Raw genomic sequence first — 18,250 nt, 5'->3', positions numbered from 1 at the left:
GAAACAAGAAAACAAGCAATACTGCCGAACCAGATTCTCGCAATCAACGCAAAGTTGTCAGAGGAAACGTCCAATGCTTTCAGATCCGCCTATATGATAGCAAAGGAAAGGATGGCATTTAAAAAACTCCCACCTGTCATGCAGCTCCAAGAGATCAATGGGGCAAAGGTAGGCGCTGTACACAGATCGGACAAATCCTGTGCTGAGATGATTGGCCACATTGCACTCGAAATGAAGAACAAAATTGTTTCTAATGTTATAAAAGCTCAGTCAAAATTGTATATGTGAGATGTGACGTGACAGGAAAGGGAGATGTGGATAATGTCTTTTTAGACCTCACGGAGTTAGCCCAGGGCACAGACGCCGAGTCCGTCTACAACAGCCTGAGAGAGGCTCTACGTGACGCAGGTTTGGATGGCGATTTTTTGTTTAACAATCTCATCAGCATAGCCACTGACGTCTGTCCTCACTGGCAAACACAGTGGGGTCATTGCTCGGCTAAAACAGGACTTCCCCAAAATCCAGTCTATACATTGTCTTTGCCACCGGCTAGAATTGGCAGTCCATGACTCTCTCAAACTTGTTGCTGGATGTAACCACTTCGAGATTTTCGTTTCAAAGTTGTACACTTTGTACAATCAGCCCGCAAAGAATGTGAGACTCCTGGAGGAGGCAGCAGCGGAGTTGAATATGCAGCTTTTAAAAATCGTGCAGATTTTTACCATCAGGTGTGTCAAGCAGTTTTAGAACTGTTAAAGCCGTCTGGAACAACTACCCTGCTTTAGCAAGCCACTTTAAAGTCGCAAGTGAGGATGCATCTCCTAATGACACTGAAAGGAAGAACTTCCTTGGGCTCCATAAAAAACTCTCAAACGCTGGATTTGTAGCCGATCTGGCTTGCATGGAAGACATGCTCCGTGAGCTGCAGGCCCTGCCACTAAGGTTGCAGCAAATGGACATGGATATAGTGAGCGCTAATTGTTAGATTCAGCAGCGCATCGATGTACTTTCTGCTATGAAAGAGTGTGGCGGTAAATCAGCACAGAAGGCCGAGGAACGCATAGCACAAGGACTGTTCAAAGGTTTGGAGCTAGTAGAGAGCAGCGGTCAGATTAAAAGGGGTCAGTACTTCTATCAGTCTGTGATCGACAATCTTACGAAGCGAATGCCAGAGTCAGATCTCGTTCATATGCTCAAACCCCTCAACAAGCGCTTTTGGCCACAGGACCGCAACGCACTTGTACTTTATGGGGAAAGAGAAATACGGGCCCTTGCGAAAGCACTCTGTGAATCTGCCGGTGAAGCAGTGCAGGAGTTTCGCGACTGGAAGTTACAAGATGCTGCACCTGCAGCAGGCAAAACGCTGGAGAAACTGTCCATAGCAAGCAGAACATACCTGCCCACTTCATCGGAGTGCGAGAGGGGCTTTTTAGCTGTGAATGCCACTGACAGTAAGACTCGCAATAGACTGCGTGAAGCCAGCATCTCATCACTACTGTTTGTGGACCTTAATGGACCTCCACTGGAGAGATTCGATCCAATGCTTTTCATCCCATCTTGGCTTAAATCGGGTCATCGTCTGTCCACATCATGGGCTAGTGGACCTAGAGCAAAAGCAGCTGAGCCCAGGCCGCTGTGGTCGCTTTTGTGTTAGGTAAGGCCCGCTTTTACTTTAATGTTGCTGTGTTGTAGGCCTATGGATTGCTGTGATAGGCCTACTTATGAGAGAAGGGCTATGTGCATCGTTGTGTTGTGTGTGTGTGTGGCGTCGCGTCTCTCCAGGCAGTGAGAGGGTTGTGTTGTGCTATAGCTGTATTATTAATATTAATGTTGTTCATGGTTGGTGCCGCTGGCTGCTCTTATCGCGTGTGTTCGGCTCTGTGTGGCTACAGCCGTAATAGGCATGTGAAACAATGAAGCCTGTTTTTGAGTCATTTTCAATTGATTTAATTAAACAGTCAAACGTTACATTGGTGGTCCGTGGATTATTTATTATCAAGTTGATTGAAGTTTGCGTAGCCCATACATGCTCGGGAGATCTGTTGACATGAACATGATCCATCGGGATGTTTCATGTAAATGTAGACCGCAGGGTTCGAGTTATAAACTGAGCTCTACCCCCCCCCCCCCCGCAAAAAATAAATAAATCCCGGCTCCCCCGGAGACCGTGGCATAGTTCGCTCACTGCCCCTGGATATGAAAGTGAACCGTCAACTAGAGCAAAGATAATGGACTCCTCTTATAACCAAGCAGAGAGTGACCAACTGAAGCCATTTGGATCTTCTTTAATCTGAGTCTTTAGCTCAATGTCCTCTCTTTCTGAGGAACCTGACGCAACCTTTGAGGAGCGTCCTTCCCCCGGTAGCAGGACTCTGAGGGGCTTTGGGCTCCTTAAGTTCCAACTCAAACAACCCCCCATTACTCATCTGTCAGGGCTATTTGTTTAGAGGCAGGAAGGAGGTCACAAAGCTGCCGAGCACAAGCCGAGCCTTTGACTTCTACATGAAAGAGTGGAGGGCAGTCAGAGCGATGGCTCCAAAGAGTCACCTTCAGAGCGAGCTGCTCAGCATGCTGCACAGACTCACAGTCTTCAAGGACTTCCAGGTCTAAACAGACAAAAGCTACCAATACAAGACTGAACGTAGTTTTTCAATCACCATTATGATGTCAAAATGACTTCAAACAGACAGTGACATGTACCGTACTTTTCGGACTATAATCCGCGACTTTTCCCCCCCATTTTTTTTGTACAGCTAACGGCCACTAGGGAACCTCCTACATCTATGGATTTTACAGGTACAATTAACCACCTTTAACGCTATGGGCTCTGTGACCGGTCCGCGCCCGCCACCTCTAAGCGGCAATATGGTCTAGCTGCGGCCGCGGCCGATACACGGCGGTACACGACACGCCCACCTCACACGACACTACGGTGGCTGAGAGGCACCACCGTTAAAAGCGAATTGACGAGATTTACATCATACAGCCCATGTAGTATAAACATTGATTTTAATTTCTTACAGTAGGAGAGGTTTTGGGGTTTAGGAGGGAGGAAGGAAGATTAGGATTAGGTAAAGAGGTAGGGAGTGGTTCGGGTTAGGATGGGGGAAGGGAAGGGTTAGATTGAAGGGAGGGAAGAGAACTGCTACCCGGGAACGTTCATACTGGGTAGTTTATTTAGTTTAAAAAAAGTATCCAACGAGTTAGAGACCACAAAGGAAGTGTAGTACCGCCGTTTGGCCACAAGACTCCGGCGCACTCCTGGGGGCTTGGTTCAACCTCCACTGTCCGCGGCCGCAGCTAGACCCTTCTCCTAAGCGGCGGGCTCCAGCAGGAAAAGCTGGAGGCCAGAAAAGAGCGAGACAGGTCGCGCGCCAAAGTAAAAGTGGAACCGAGAGACAGAACGAGAGCAAGACAGACGGACAATGTAGCTGCTGCAGCTTATATGCAGGTGCGCTTTATAGTCCGAAAAGTACGGTAGTCTTTAGTGTTTAAGTTGTAACAGGCAAAAAAGATTATGATTCACAATTCAATATAATAGGTCCATAATTATGAACCTATGTGCGCCTCCTTGCAGAGCAGCAAGGCAGCAGCTATTGAGATGGAACAAGTTAAAGTTGTTTGTTTTTATGTTGTAGTGGTGGACAGAGCTTTTTAAAAACACATCTACGATATCCTAATGAAATTCAACTTGTTTTGGATTGGGTTATGGTGAAGGCCGTACAATATCATGCACTTATTGTCACTTAATTGTTTATTTTCTCACCTGTTAACATGCAAACATTTCCTCCTAATAAGAGACTCCGTGATTGAGCTTTAATTGTGAATATGTTGCTGAACAGAACACATGTGTGTAATCTGCAGAGCCGTTATCTCCATTGAAGAATGGGAATGTGTTGAATTGTGATTTCTCTTCACGTGTCGGGCGGTTTTGGGATTGGATATTATTTTATTAGTTCAGTCAGAAAACTCACGTGTTTCTAAATATGTTTATTAGAAGCAGCAATTGTTGTTTTTCAAATTCCCTTTTTGTATTTCCTTTCGTGAGGATGAATTGTTATGTAATCTGTTATTTGTTTTGTTCCAACCAACTAAATAAAATGTAAAAAAGAAATCAGAGATTAAAAATCACATGCATGATTTCAACACCTGAGATGTTGCGGGGGTTATAGATCGTAATGAATCGTATCCCCTGCAGGACGATGATACGGTACCTCCGTCCTCCGGGCCTCGCCTCCTTCCCCTCCCTCGGATCTCCTCTCCTGCTGCTGTTTGCACTCCTCCCTGCGCCGCGGTGCAGAGGAACCGTCGGCCTCAGCGCTGAGATGATGTGTCCCGGTTGCTGGGCGGGAACACCCTCTCTTCGGGAGGGGTATCGTGACGGCGTGTAAACGGGCAGACAGGGCCGACCCTGCTCCTGAACTCCTCTTCCGCAGGTCCTGGAGCAGGCGGACCACGAGCCCCAGGCCCCCCAGGAACCCTGAGCTTCTCCATGCTCAGCCCTGAGCTCCTGTTGGGGCTCTGGCCTCTGAGAAACCTGCAAAGAAAAAACAAGATTAATGACACCACAGGGCGCAAACACACAGGACGGTGCCAGACTAAGTGGATGCCAAGGACGGACGGTAAACCTCCATCAATGAGACTTTAATCTCCTTAAATTATGGCCTTGTTTAAAAGCTTGAGTCGGTGACCTCATCGTCCCAACACTGTCCCCGAAACAGACCTCTGTTCATGCTTATAAACTCTGGTTTGGCTGATTACTGGGTGTCTGCGAGTTGCCGCTCCGCTATTGGCTACCTGCGTTTCTCACTGTTGACTCTTGGCTGTGTGCGACGTATTAGCAGTGATCACAGCGGCCTCTGTTTAAGGAACCTGCCAGAAGGAGGACTCTGCCAAGTCGGATTTATCCGTGGAGCCGCGTGGAAATCCTGCTCTTTCAGGAGCACTTTGTCCCCATTCACTGCAGCCTCTCCGGGCGAACACATGGCCGGAGTAAAAGCTCAGCTGCCTTTGACTTCTGGCGAAGAGAACGGAGAAGCAGGAGGAGGGAGAGTTGGCAGGAAGTGGCTCCGCTGTCAATCAGCCTGTGCAGCTTTTCAGACCCTTTGTAACTCAACGCCACTGTCATCTCCAGGGCCAGCCACGGGTCGCACAGCTGGACTCCTGGTTGGGAACTCATGGAGCCGACGAGCACGCCTCCCTCTCTAGTTGATCCGTCAGTCTACCTCCACCCCTCTCCTCCGAGTGCTTCAGAGGTCAAGAGGGCTGCTGACAGCTGACAGCAGCCCTCTCTGTTTCAGAGCTGCTCACTTGTTCACTTCAAATTAGCAGATTAGCACCACGATCACTTTCCCCTGGGAAAACTCTGTTCACACACAACCCTGAGGTTTGGAAGTAACATTTGCCCCTTTTGTTTGTTTGTTTGTTCTCCATGTAAAGCGGCCTTGGGTCCCTTGAAAGGCACTATACAAATGTAATCTATTATTATTATTATTATTAATAATAGGTTACACTTCAGGATTATATGATATATCCTAATGGCGCATTTCCACTACAGCGCGGAGCTCGCTTTAAGCGTGCCGATCCGTGCGGGGCCCGTTTTTGGTTGCGTTTCCACTTGGCGTAGTACCGGCTAGCGGGTACTATTTCACAGTTTTTCTGTCCTCATAAAATCGAGGTTCTTTCCGGGCCAACAACCGGGCTGAGTATGCTAAATGAGAGAGAATCTTTGGCAAGGGGGCTACAACTACAACAAGATGAACATATTTGACCGTGATTTAATTGTAATACACGTTTCAAAACGATGCCGAAGTAACAACACACTGATACCGGTTAGTAAGAACCATGAATTCATGCTTTGACAAGTCTGCAGACAGACGGCAGGCGAACAACCTTTTAAAATGCGTGTTTTCTGAATGTAGATCGGCTAAGCTAACGTTGTATATGCTCCGACCGTCCACACTCACAACAACGGCCTACAGACATAAATAAACCAGCGACTGTATTCGCCAGGACACAGGCAGTCTGTGGTTTGGACTTGTTTAACTTTTGTCTAGTTTCTGAACAGATATGAGGAGCTGTGAGCAGGCCCGCCTTAACCTGCCATCAGGCCCTGGGGCTGGTTTTGTAGGCCCCCTATTTAAACAACAAATCAAAGTCATTTCCTCGGCAGGCTCTGTGATCGCACTTCTCCACTCTGCTCTGCGCGCCTGGTCCTCTCCTCCAGATGAGTGACGTATCGGGCCTCCCTCATGTATCTGTCCGGTTGCCGTTGGCTCCCCTCCACGTAGCAAGTCCTCGTCGTCCTCTCCATCTCCTCCAACAGATAACGTCCCTCCTGTCTGTTTTTCCTCTCCCGCTACTCCATCGCTATCAGAACCAGACGGCCTACTTGGCTCCGAGGCCCCGCGGCCGCTCGATACAGAACTCATCTGTCCTTCCTCCTCATCCCGGCCTACAGGTTTAAAATAACCTGCAAGCTTCGGCATGCTTTGTAATAGCTGCTTGTCTCGAAACTCCTTTTCCCTCAACAATTTCCTTTCCCGAGCGCCACTCTCAAACTTTTTCTTCTCCGACATTTTCTCCTAAACAACCTTCACCTGTCACTCAATCACTCGCAATTTGAATAAGTCACATGTGAGTCATCTCTGGAATCCATCGATCTGATTGATTGGCGGAGCAAATGATCAAAATACTACAGAGGGAAGATATTTTCGTTTGGATTACTGGTCTGGGGGAAGCTCGCGAGTGTGTGTGTGTGTGTGTGTGTGTGTGTGTGTGTGTGTGTATTGTGTTTGTTTCCCGGGGAAAACACTCACGAGAAACACCGGCTGGTGTTATGCCTGCTGTGACGTCAAGTTACTCCGTTCTCTGCTTGTAATTATGCCGAAGCTTCAACGTTGCATTTATCATCTGAATTTGCTGAAACAAGTTTAATATTCTGAAAGCCAAGACGTTGTTTATTTGAAACCCCTGCCGTGCGGAGGGAGGGGAACAGCAGAACAGCAGAGTGGCGAGGGAGAGCTGCCTTCTTCCCTTTACAAGCTTCAAAAATGTATTCATCGTGTGATTGTGGAAATAAAAGTTTCATATTCTGAAAGCCAAGACTTTGTTTATTTAAAAAAAAATTAAAACATCCGATATAAAAAACCTTTTTCTTTTTTTTTGGCTCATGATAGGCCCCTGATGAGGCGGCCCTGGCTGTGAGCTCTGAGGGCTACACTGCGTTACTATAGTTACTACCCCAGTTCCTAAACTGACGAGGCCTAGCCATACCGAGCGAGGCTGTGTGGAAATGCGCCATTATGTCTATACTGGTCTATAATGTTTTCATATACGGTCTATAGTGTCTATATCCTACTGTATATATATATATATATTTCTATTATCTCTATAGTGGATTGAACATTTATGCAACTGTTCATAGTTGTATATGTATAAATATTTAGTTTTTCACTTTTCATATTTCTAGATAATAAATGCATTTAGTTGTCCCAGTACTTTTTAATCTAATCTAATATAGTCAGTATTTGTCTATGCCAACAAGACACGATCACGCATGCCATCTCTGAGATTAGGAAGAAGTTCCACTCGTCTGTGCCAACCAAGCGCTGAGACAGAGAGATACAACAACACAACTGCTGGAAATATTCAAGGGAGGTCTTGCGTCGTGTGTGTGTGTGTGTGTGTGTGTGTGTGTGTGTGTGTGTGTGTGTGTGTGTGTGTGTGTGTGTGTGTGTGTGTGTGTGTGTGTGTGTGTGTGTGTGTGTGTGTGTGTGTGTGTGTGTGTGTGTGTGTGTGTGTGTGTGTCAAACAGATCACATACGAGTCAGCACAGATATATATTTCTTCCAACACTTGCTACACAACTGCTGCTCACCTTCCTGTGGTCTGTGGTGTGTTGGCAGTGCAGCAGGTCGGACCGAAGCAGCAGCAGGAGGACAGAAGCTCTGAGGGAACAACAAGAAAAGATTACTGGTGATACTGGTAGTTTTATTAATGTGGGATAATGTTTTAAAGAGGCCCTATTATGCTTTTGGGGGTTTTCCCTTTCCTGTAGTGTTATATTGGTTTTAGTGCATGTAAATGGTCTGCAAAGGCAAAAATCAGAGCAGAATAGGCTCTGGTTTCAGACAGAGGGTGAAAAGAGGTGCTGCAGCACAGGCAGTATGAGAAAAATCAAGAGCTTTTTGAACATTAAAGCATAGAGACATGTAGAGACACTACATACTGATATACACCTGAACATCAGCTGGAGAGGACTCTTTAAAGTAGAGACACTACATACTGATATACACCTGAACATCAGCAGGAGAGGACTCTTTAAAGTAGAGACACTATATACTGATATACACCTGAACATCAGCAGGAGAGGACTCTTTAAAGTAGAGACACTACATACTGATATACACCTGAACATCAGCAGGAGAGGACTCTTTAAAGTAGAGACACTACATACTGATATACACCTGAACATCAGCAGGAGAGGACTCTTTAAAGTAGAGACACTACATACTGATATACACCTGAACATCAGCAGGAGAGGACTCTTTAAAGTAGAGACACTACATACTGATATACACCTGAACATCAGCAGGAGAGGACTCTTTAAAGTAGAGACACTACATACTGATATACACCTGAACATCAGCAGGAGAGGACTCTTTAAAGTAGAGACACTACATACTGATATACGCCTGAACATCAGCAGGAGAGGACTCTTTAAAGTAGAGACACTACATACTGATATACGCCTGAACATCAGCAGGAGAGGACTCTTTAAAGTAGAGACACTACATACTGATATACACCTGAACATCAGCAGGAGAGGACTCTTTAAAGTAGAGACGCTACATACTGATATACACCTGAACATCAGCAGGAGAGGACTCTTTAAAGTAGAGACACTACATACTGATATACACCTGAACATCAGCAGGAGAGGACTCTTTAAAGTAGAGACACTACATACTGATATACACCTGAGCATCAGCAGGAGAGGACTCTTTAAAGTAGAGACGCTACATACTGATATACACCTGAACATCAGCAGGAGAGGACTCTTTAAAGTAGAGACACTACATACTGATATACACCTGAACATCAGCAGGAGAGGACTCTTTAAAGTAGAGACACTACATACTGATATACACCTGAGCATCAGCAGGAGAGGACTCTTTAAAGTAGAGACACTACATACTGATATACACCTGAACATCAGCAGGAGAGGACTCTTTAAAGTAGAGACACTACATACTGATATACACCTGAGCATCAGCAGGAGAGGACTCTTTAAAGTAGAGACACTACATACTGATATACACCTGAACATCAGCAGGAGAGAACTCTTTAAAGTAGAGACACTACCTACTGATATACACCTGAACATGAGCAGAAAATGACCCCTCAAGAATACACATGGCATTGGGATCCTAATGAAGAATCGCCACATTTTAAAGGGTAATGAAAGAATGAGACGGTTGCATAGGGCTGGGTGAAGAGGGGAAATCAAATATCATGATATGTATACATCAATTTAGGGACGATTTTGTAGGTTTGCTTTTTCATAAAATATTCACAAAATAAAACGTTTGATCCTTACAGTAGTTAGGTGGATTTAATGAGTACTGATCAGTTAGCCCTCATGCAGTCTTTAAAACCAGGCAAAGACACTTGTCCCGTAAAACTATATCAGAAATGTAAGAAGATATTATCAAGTCTCATATCACGATTTTGATATTGATATGTTGATATGTTGATATGTTGGCCAGCCATACAGTTAAATGAAAATACAATCGCATACATTCATTTGCTGTTAAATAGATATTAGGACAGAAATATTTTACAAAAACAAGTTCTTGAAATAATCACGCTGAAATTACCTGGAAATCCAGACGCAGGCTTCCTGCATAGCTCCTGGATTCCTGAAGCACACTTAAGTGAAAATAGAGATGTTTACATGAGCATGCTCCAGAGTACGTCCTCTAGATTAGAATATCACAATTACACACAAAAAAGGTGAATAGTAACAAAATGACTTTCATATCGGTGTGTTGAAATATCCCAGGAATGGCTCTTTTTCACCTGCCACCACATTCCTCTGCCTGACAGCCTCGCAGATACTGACTCAGGAACTAAATTAACGACTTGTCGCCACTTGACCATGTGACCTTTCTGACCTCTGACTCCTACAGAGGGAGCCCCCCCCCCCCCCCCCTGCTGGAAATTAGACAGCAGGTCTGTACTTTCACTTTACCTCAGCTTTGTCTAAAATTAGCATCGAAGCAGACATGATGGTCAAAAAGTTGTGCATACTTTGAAACGTGCAAACCAGGTTAAAACATAAAGGGAAACTCACGTTAAAAGTTCATTAATAATCCACATTAACAGCATATCATAATGTCGACGTACCTGCAGGCTATAAATGTGTTGGTGGAGTGTTTCCTATACACTTCACTTTTAATCCAGTGTATCCAACTATCCACGCGCAGGTATCCTCATGCTCGAAACTGTAATCCAGGTGCAGATTCAGAGCGTCCCGCCGGAGATTTTGGATTAAGCCATTTACCGGTAAATGAGTAAATCCGTGTCCGGAGCAGTGACTCAAATCCCTGCGCGGTACAGAGTCCTGACCTCGGTCATCGTGGGGATTCCGGCGGTTCTGCTCATTTTACGCACAAAGACAAAATGACAGAAAACTGGAAACTCACTGCAGACTGAAAAACAACCTCTGCTGCGCCCTCTGCCGCAACAACCACTCTCTCTGAGCGCGTGTGTGTGTGTGTCTCCTCCTTTTACCACTACGTGAGTGGCGTTTACCGTAGACACATTTTGATTTTGTTCTTTTCTCCCGCTCACCCAGCGCCTCTCTCGCAGTGAAGTGTCCATGTTGGAGCCACAGGTGAATGATCTCACGGAACAACTGAAGAGGAACAAGAGCTCAAACACTGCATGGAGACTCTAATGGTGCGCAACACGGGATTTTTGGGACCTTTTAGCAAATTAAAAACCTAGAAATCCTTGAACCAATCAACTGCATTCAGTTTGGACTTGTTTTTCGATTGGATTGCCTTGTGTTGGCTAAACACGTGACCGAAATGTCAACGTGTTATGTTTTATGTACGGCATCAACTTGGAGTTACTTTTGATTTACTGAGCCCTATCTTTGTTAACAAGGAGTGGAAAGCAGCAATCACACAAATAAACACAAGATAAAGGGTTAGTCTATCTAAAATCATAACAAATATTTGTTATTATTATTATTTAATCATTGCATCTGTAATTGAACATGTTGTCCAGCCCAAGTTGTATGACCTTTAAATAAGTGAGTACTTTTTTGGGCGTTTCTTTATGAGAATTTAACTTGTTTTGCCATATTGTTTTATAATTCTGTATTCTATTGAGAATTTTAACATGTTTTACTTTAAAGGTGGGGTAGGTACGTTTCAGAACCCGGCTCGAGATACACTTTTTGTTATATTCCATGGAATACTCTTAACATCCCGATAGCAATGAATATCGGAAGTGCTTTGACAACAAATCCATAAAAAAATGTCATCTGTAGAAGCCGTAATACTGTAAAAAGTACAACCAATCATTTTAGTCGGCCGGCTAAAGTAACTGGATGGCCTACCTGCCTGTCAGCCTTCCATCGGGGCACATACTTATCTCGTGCCCTCATTGGTCATGTGCGCGTTCGTGTGTGTTGGAGGAGGGGCTCTGTGAGGAAGGGGAAGATTTTCTCCGGTTGTGTATTTTCAAATTCTAGCGATCTCGAGCCGGTTTCTCAAATGTACCTACCCCACCTTTAAGTGCTTAAAACTATGTTTTCTAAATAGCTTTAGTTGCTGAAATTAGATTTCTCCCTCAGAAAGCTCAGCTATAATTCAATTTATTCCAGTGTGAAATAATCAGTAATTTGCAAAACATTCAAAGTTTCTCTCCCAACACGGCCCTGCCTATCTGGGTCATATAACGTAAGTCAGTGCCTTCATATCCATACTGTATGTAGTGTCTCTACCAGTGGGGTTGTTATGTTAGTGTTGCTCAGGAAATTGCCTCAATACCCAAATGTTTCCAAACCCTTCACAGGAAAGTCAGCCTCCAATTAAAGCTGTTTGATTCATTAATGTACCGGAGGACCCATTGAAGGCCACTCAGCTTTGGAGAGGACTGAACAAAGACACACTATATCTGCAGACACTCTAACAGTATGATACATTGTGCATTACTTCAAAATGTAAACAAGGAAATACATTTGTACTGGTTTTAAAACTTGAACCAACCAGCCCCGCGAGCTAAAATAATGTAGATATTTAAAACAAAAATCTTAGAAGAAAGCTAAATATTTGTTTTTCCAATCAAAGTTAATGTTTCTTTAAGTATAATGCATTTTTAAATGTATACATACATTGAAAATACAGATCTGGATGGGTTATTTGTTGCTGTGCACGGATTACAGTAAACAATGCACTTTGAGATGCAGCGAATTGTCCAAAGTGTTGGAAAGAAGAAACGTAATACTGTAAAGAGTAATGGGTTCAAGCGGGTCTCAAAGAAGGCATTCTCCATGTTTGGTTATTGATTGAGACAGCTGACATCACCATCAAATCCTTAAACCCCTCCGGCACAACACGCTGAATACAAACAGCAGATTGATAGTGGGTTATTACTCACCAAGACAAATGGACTTCATGTTAATGTGTTGAGTCTTTTGAACTGTGTGACTTCTTCCCAGCGATGAGGTTTGTTCTCCTTCTGCCTCTGCGTCTGCGAGCTGTCACTTCTCCGTGAGTGCTGTTTGGGACGTTGACAGCCACAGTCCCATACATTGACAGGATGTGTCAGCACAAAACAATGCTGTTTATCTCAGTGGCTGAAAATAAACTTGCTGAACCAAGTGGTTTCGTGTCAGAGAAGAAAAGAGCCAACTGGAATCATGTAAGAGATCTGATGACCCCGAAACCAACACATGGGGCCATACCGATTAAAGTAAATATCTGAGGAAAGGTTTTGTAAATTTGTCTGAAAATCTGGATTGGATTAAACTTGCTTACAGTTCACAGACAAGTATAACTTCGAGAGCTTCTTTAGCTGCGGTTTAATCGTGGACTGCCCAGACTCCCCGCCGTTAAATATTTTGAAATAGATTATTGTATAAAAGTATTTTACTGGGAAATGTGTTTGTTTGGGTGATTTTTGGATCATCCCATAACCGGGAAATGTGGTATTTTCTAGAGGAAGCCGTGTCTGCCTTATCACATACAGTATCTCTAGAAATGAGGCGTGTGGCGCAGTGGGTTGTGCGTTGGTGTTCGGTTCAGAGGGTCACAGGTTCAAACCCCACTGCAGTCAGCATGTCGTTGCGTCCCTGGGCAAGACACTTCCTCCCAAATGGCTCCTGTGGGGATTGCCCCCAGTATTGTAAGTATGTAAGTTCGCTTTGGATAAAAGCGTCTAACAAGTGACATGGAATGAGGGGAAGACATGCATTCTAACTTCGGCAACCAATAGAATATCAAAAGGCCTTACATTACATGTTAGACGCTTTTATCCAAAGCGACTCACATACTCAATACTGTGGGCAATCCCCACAGGAACAATTTGGGGTGAAGTGTCCCAGGGAAACAACGACATGCTGACTGCAGTGGGGTTTTGCTGCCCTAGGCAAGATTTTAGCTGGCGCCCCCCCCCCCCCCCCCACGGTTGTGGCATGACCACAAAACAGAAAGATATGGACACAAGATGTGTGCAACTGTATTTAGTGTCCTATCCATGTGAACATGATTTAAGTGGGGGGTGGACCTAACATCTTCTAGGGAGGTCCGGGGGCATGCTCCCCCGAGAAGATTTTTTTTTTTTTTAATATTGAAGTTAAAAGCATCAATCTGGTGCACTTTGAGAGCAACATTAGGAGATCTATGGAAACATCTCTCAACACCCATATGAAACAGAACTGTAAGTAGATTTATTTTTCTTTATGGATATTTTACAAATCACTCCCCTTTTTTTTTGTACTGTCATATATTATTTTATACCTGTTTTTCATCTATTCTCTTATTTTTTTATAACTATAATGATCATATAAAGGTGTGCCTTTACCTCAATGAGCTGAGGTTATCAGAGCCTCTCAATCTTTCAGGAGAGAGCTCTCTAAAGCTCTCCCCCCTGCGGCCGCTTACACAGTAAATTCCAATGTTAATAAAAGCTGTATACGTTTTTTGGGAGTTTTTTTTATTTTAAATTAACACAAATACAAAATTAAAACCTATAATTGCAAACTAAAACCATTATTTCAAAAAAAGAACAATTTCACATTTAACCTCTGGTTTTTACTGGGGCTGGGGTAGTTCAACTTGATTTTGGGGGGGGGGGGGGGGGGGGGGGTGCGCCATAGTTTATGGGCGCTGTACACAATTATGGTGTAGTTCTGTTAGTATAAGATAATAAGATGTACTTTGTTGATCCAAAATCGGGAAATTGTATTAGACATTTTTATTTTTTTTATTTCAAATTATTTTTTTAATTTTGTTTGGCGCCCTCTATGGGTTGATGCGCCCTTAGCATTCGCCTATACTGCCTATGCCGAGGGCCGGCCCTGGCTGAAGCTCTTGCACGGAGGAGAGACCAACATTTTTTAATATACATCCTGATATTCTGCAAGTCAAATACCTGTGAGCAAGGTCTCCAGTGGAGTGGAGGACTCTGGACACCTAAGGCAGATTAATTAAGGGTTCAAGTGCTCAGTTTGAGTGAGGGGAGCAGGTGGGGAGAAACTGGTGAAGCCTCTATGCCTTCAGGGACATTCCTGAGGAAGTTCACACATCCAGAGATTCTTCATGGTTTCTCTGCCTCATTGGAGTAAACATGTTATGCTGTCCTTCAAAGCTACTGTGAAGGCTGAAAGAGGAAGAGATTAAGACTGGAGCCACACGAGAACGGTAACGCAAACTAACCGAATTCGATATCAAAAAAGTCTTCCGTCCAAACGCAACAGGCGCCAGAAACGTGTCCGTTCACACGAGACCGCTCGAAAGCACTGGAGACGCTGTAGTACATATGCCGGGCCTGTTAGTGGCGCTGTGCCTCCGCCACAAAATACACCAAAAGCAGCGAAGAAGACTTCCCGCGCATGCATGTTTGCCCTTCTGTTTATTCTGCGCTGTGGACGCTGTGGCTCTTGTTCTCCCTCCCCGAGGCAAGCGTGTGCTTCTGCTGTAAATCTCCCCGGTAGTCCACCAGCAGATGAAAAACACCCACCTCTCCGTATCTCCCAAGGGACGAGGGGACCATGCAGCAGAGTTTCAGTTTGATTTTCTTTCGCCGGTCAATTTGTCCGTTAAAGTTTAAATCTTCCGGACAAAGGAGGTCTTCTTTGTTATTTATTGAACTTTAAAACAAATTGATAACGACTCTATATAATAATATAAGAATAAAACGCGGAGCCTCTCTTTTCCTCACGCTTCTACTGACAGTCCAGCAGCTGATCTCTGAGCCAGTGTTGCCAACTCCATCGTAAGGTAAGTAGCTATTTGCTGTCCGAAAAGTCACCAGAAGTCCCTAAATGACGTCATCGCCTAATTTGCATATCATGTAATGGCGGTAAAGTAAATCCAGACGACCGTAGATCAGAAATGTCTCTATTAGACAAAGTAGAAAGTAGAAATAGTTTTAATAGTTTTTAGTAGAAATCTCCCTTACAATAAAGGCAGTATGCCCGCGTGTCATCTCCAATAAATGGCTTCAACCATCCTTTAAACTCAGGTTTGATTCCCACTCCTTTCTGTACTTTTGCGATTACAGTTTAGACTGTGACACGATGATACGTGAATGTTTAGCTTGTCACAGAGAGGCACACACACAGTGGACGAGGAGATTAAGTGACTGAGGCTGTGTGAGGCAAAGCAAAGCAAAGGCAGTTATTTATTATAGTGTGACAGTGAAGAAACATTTACATTTTACATTTAAATCTCGCTCAAAACCAGGACGGCAATTCATTTACAGTCTCGACGCGGGAGGGTGTGGCTGTCTCCTCTGCGCTAAGCTGCTGCGGGAGGCAACGAGCGCCTGTGAGTCCTATGGGAGGGCAGAGCAGGGGCAGAGGGGCTCACGGCAGCACCCGCGGCTCGGTAACTGCTGAACAAAGTCCCTAATAACAGCATTACAAGTCGTTAGATCAGGTAGCCGGAGGGTTTGGAAAGCCGCCGAATTTAACGACAAAGTCGCCAAGTTGGCAACACTGCTCCGAGCAGGAGAGGTGGGGAGAGGCGGGGCTATTGCGTCGTCGTTATCATCCCCCCCAGAGCGTTTAGGCCTCGCGTGGCCGAACCGTCTATCTGATAGAGAACTGGAGCGGATACGACCGTTATCGTTCTCGTGTGGCTGCAGCCTAAGTGGAGCATTAACATATTTTGTAAAGGAAACAGAGGATTCTGATTCAAACCCACGTGATTTCTTCACACCTGTAGACAGTTTTTCGGGGATTCATTCAAACCATTTAGACACACTGAGTGTTAATACAGAATTGTTTAATTCTAAGTACAAGACAGAAAAATCAGTGGTGAACAAAGGAAGGTCCTCGTCAGGCAGGAGAAAGTGAGATGCATGACACGTTAATTAAGACATGAAAAATCATTCTGGTCTCGACAAAAGAGACGCCGGTCATTTTCAGCTGATGACAGTAATGGAGGGGGGGGGGGGGGTCATTCAGAAAGATGTTTAAAGTGCAGAGGACCACAATGCACTGCGAGTCCATACGTCCCTTTGGCTTTCTTCAAGTAGCTCCGAGCTTTGTGTGAAAATCTACATTCAATCACGATCATTTCTTCTTTTAAACAATCTACATATATCCATCTGAAAGATCTCCCCACACACTTTCTGATTCCAGCCATTGCAATAACTGATAGTGATTAGTCACCGAGTGATGATGTGTTAATAATGGTTTGTCCACATGTGTGTGTGGTCGTAGTGTCAGTGTCCTCTTCACTTGGTCCCGGAGAGTTTTGCAAGGCTGGTTTTCCGGAAGGCCGCTTGGTCCCTCATCTCCAACACACTGTCCGTCACCATCTCTGCGAACATGGAGGGCCACAGCTTGTGCAGGGCCTCCCCCTTCAGGTTGGTCTCCGACGCCCTTTGGACCAGATCCTGGAGGTACTGCTGTATCATGGCGGCGCGATCCGACGACTCCAAAGTGCCCTCCTGTGAGGAGAGGAAGAGCAAATCACTCGTTCACTTGTTCATTTAGTAAGTAAGTAAAGTTTATTTACACAGACAAAGTCACACAGTGCTTTACAAAACAATAAAACATCATCATAGGAATCGTACAATGATACACGAACACACAAGCCACGTGTTAAGAAGTCATAGAAGCACCAACACATAATAAAAACACGATAAAACACAATGAAAACGTAGTATAAAATCAAGCACACTGGTTACCCAAACGCCCGCCCAATCAGGGATGTCTTTAAATTAGCTTTAAAGGAGTCCACGGAGGCCGCAGACCGTAGCGAGCAGAGCGTTCCATAGCTCAGCCTCGAACGCTCGATCGCCGCGGGTCTGAAGGTGGGGACAGACTGTAAATTGTGCATGTGTGACCCGAGTGGGTTTAGGTGAGGGGCAGTGACATGAATATGGCAGTAGTAAAAGGTAAAGCCTCCACACTATGTATCTAGATTCGAAGCAGAATCATTAGATGTATCATAATTACAAATTGAGCTATCGCATGCACATTTTTATTAAGCGTGCTGAGGTAACACTTTATGGTCAGGGTCCATGAATCATCATGACTTCATCATGACTTCATGCAGGAACAATGCATCAACTAAGGTATCTCAATCATCATGACTTCTGAGTTATTCATGATGTCTTCTATCTGCAGCTGAAGTGTCTAAAGACGGACCAGTCACAGCAAAGTGTTGTAGTCCTGATTAACTAAGCAGTACTTTGTCATCACTTCATCATGTTGGTGCCCCTTCAAATAAAGTGGAGACCCGGTCTGTCGGTCACAGCAGTGCATGTGTTCTGTTGAATTCAAAGTGTTGTAATCTTGATTATCTACAAATCAATAATTTGGTGGCTTGGGGGAAACCGAACTGAGAAACTTTTGAAAGAACATCTTGCAGTTATAGAATGGACTTACTTAGAAGTCATGATGATTGAGATACCTTAGCATTAATTAAGGTATTGTTCCTGCATTAAGTCATGCATGAAATAATATTAATCCTTGTACATTACTGATAGTTCATGAAGT

At 44.4% G+C, this 18,250-nt stretch overlaps 2 protein-coding genes across 2 annotated transcripts in view; both read right to left on the bottom strand.

The window, feature by feature from the left end:
* LOC117442748 (thrombospondin type-1 domain-containing protein 4-like) overlaps positions 1-10,094 on the bottom strand; it is a 95,286-nt gene extending 85,192 nt beyond the window's left edge. Inside the window, 4 exon segments of the mRNA XM_034078700.1 lie at positions 4,215-4,537; positions 7,880-7,949; positions 9,882-9,933; positions 10,038-10,094. Of these exon segments, the coding sequence (XP_033934591.1) occupies positions 4,215-4,537; positions 7,880-7,949; positions 9,882-9,933; position 10,038 (446 nt within the window). The 5' untranslated portion in view covers positions 10,039-10,094.
* A 6,411-nt stretch (positions 10,095-16,505) lies between these two features.
* Positions 16,506-18,250, bottom strand: part of LOC117443441 (leucine-rich repeat-containing protein 49) — a 73,318-nt gene continuing 71,573 nt past the window's right edge. The window contains exon 18 of the mRNA XM_034079430.1: positions 16,506-17,196. Coding sequence (XP_033935321.1) covers positions 16,981-17,196 — 216 coding nt within the window. The 3' untranslated portion in view covers positions 16,506-16,980. The remainder of the gene's footprint in view (positions 17,197-18,250) is intronic.

Source organism: Pseudochaenichthys georgianus, chromosome 3 (assembly GCF_902827115.2).
Source record: "Pseudochaenichthys georgianus chromosome 3, fPseGeo1.2, whole genome shotgun sequence".
Taxonomy (NCBI): Eukaryota; Metazoa; Chordata; class Actinopteri; order Perciformes; family Channichthyidae; genus Pseudochaenichthys; species Pseudochaenichthys georgianus.
This window is presented reverse-complemented; position numbering and strand designations above follow the sequence as displayed.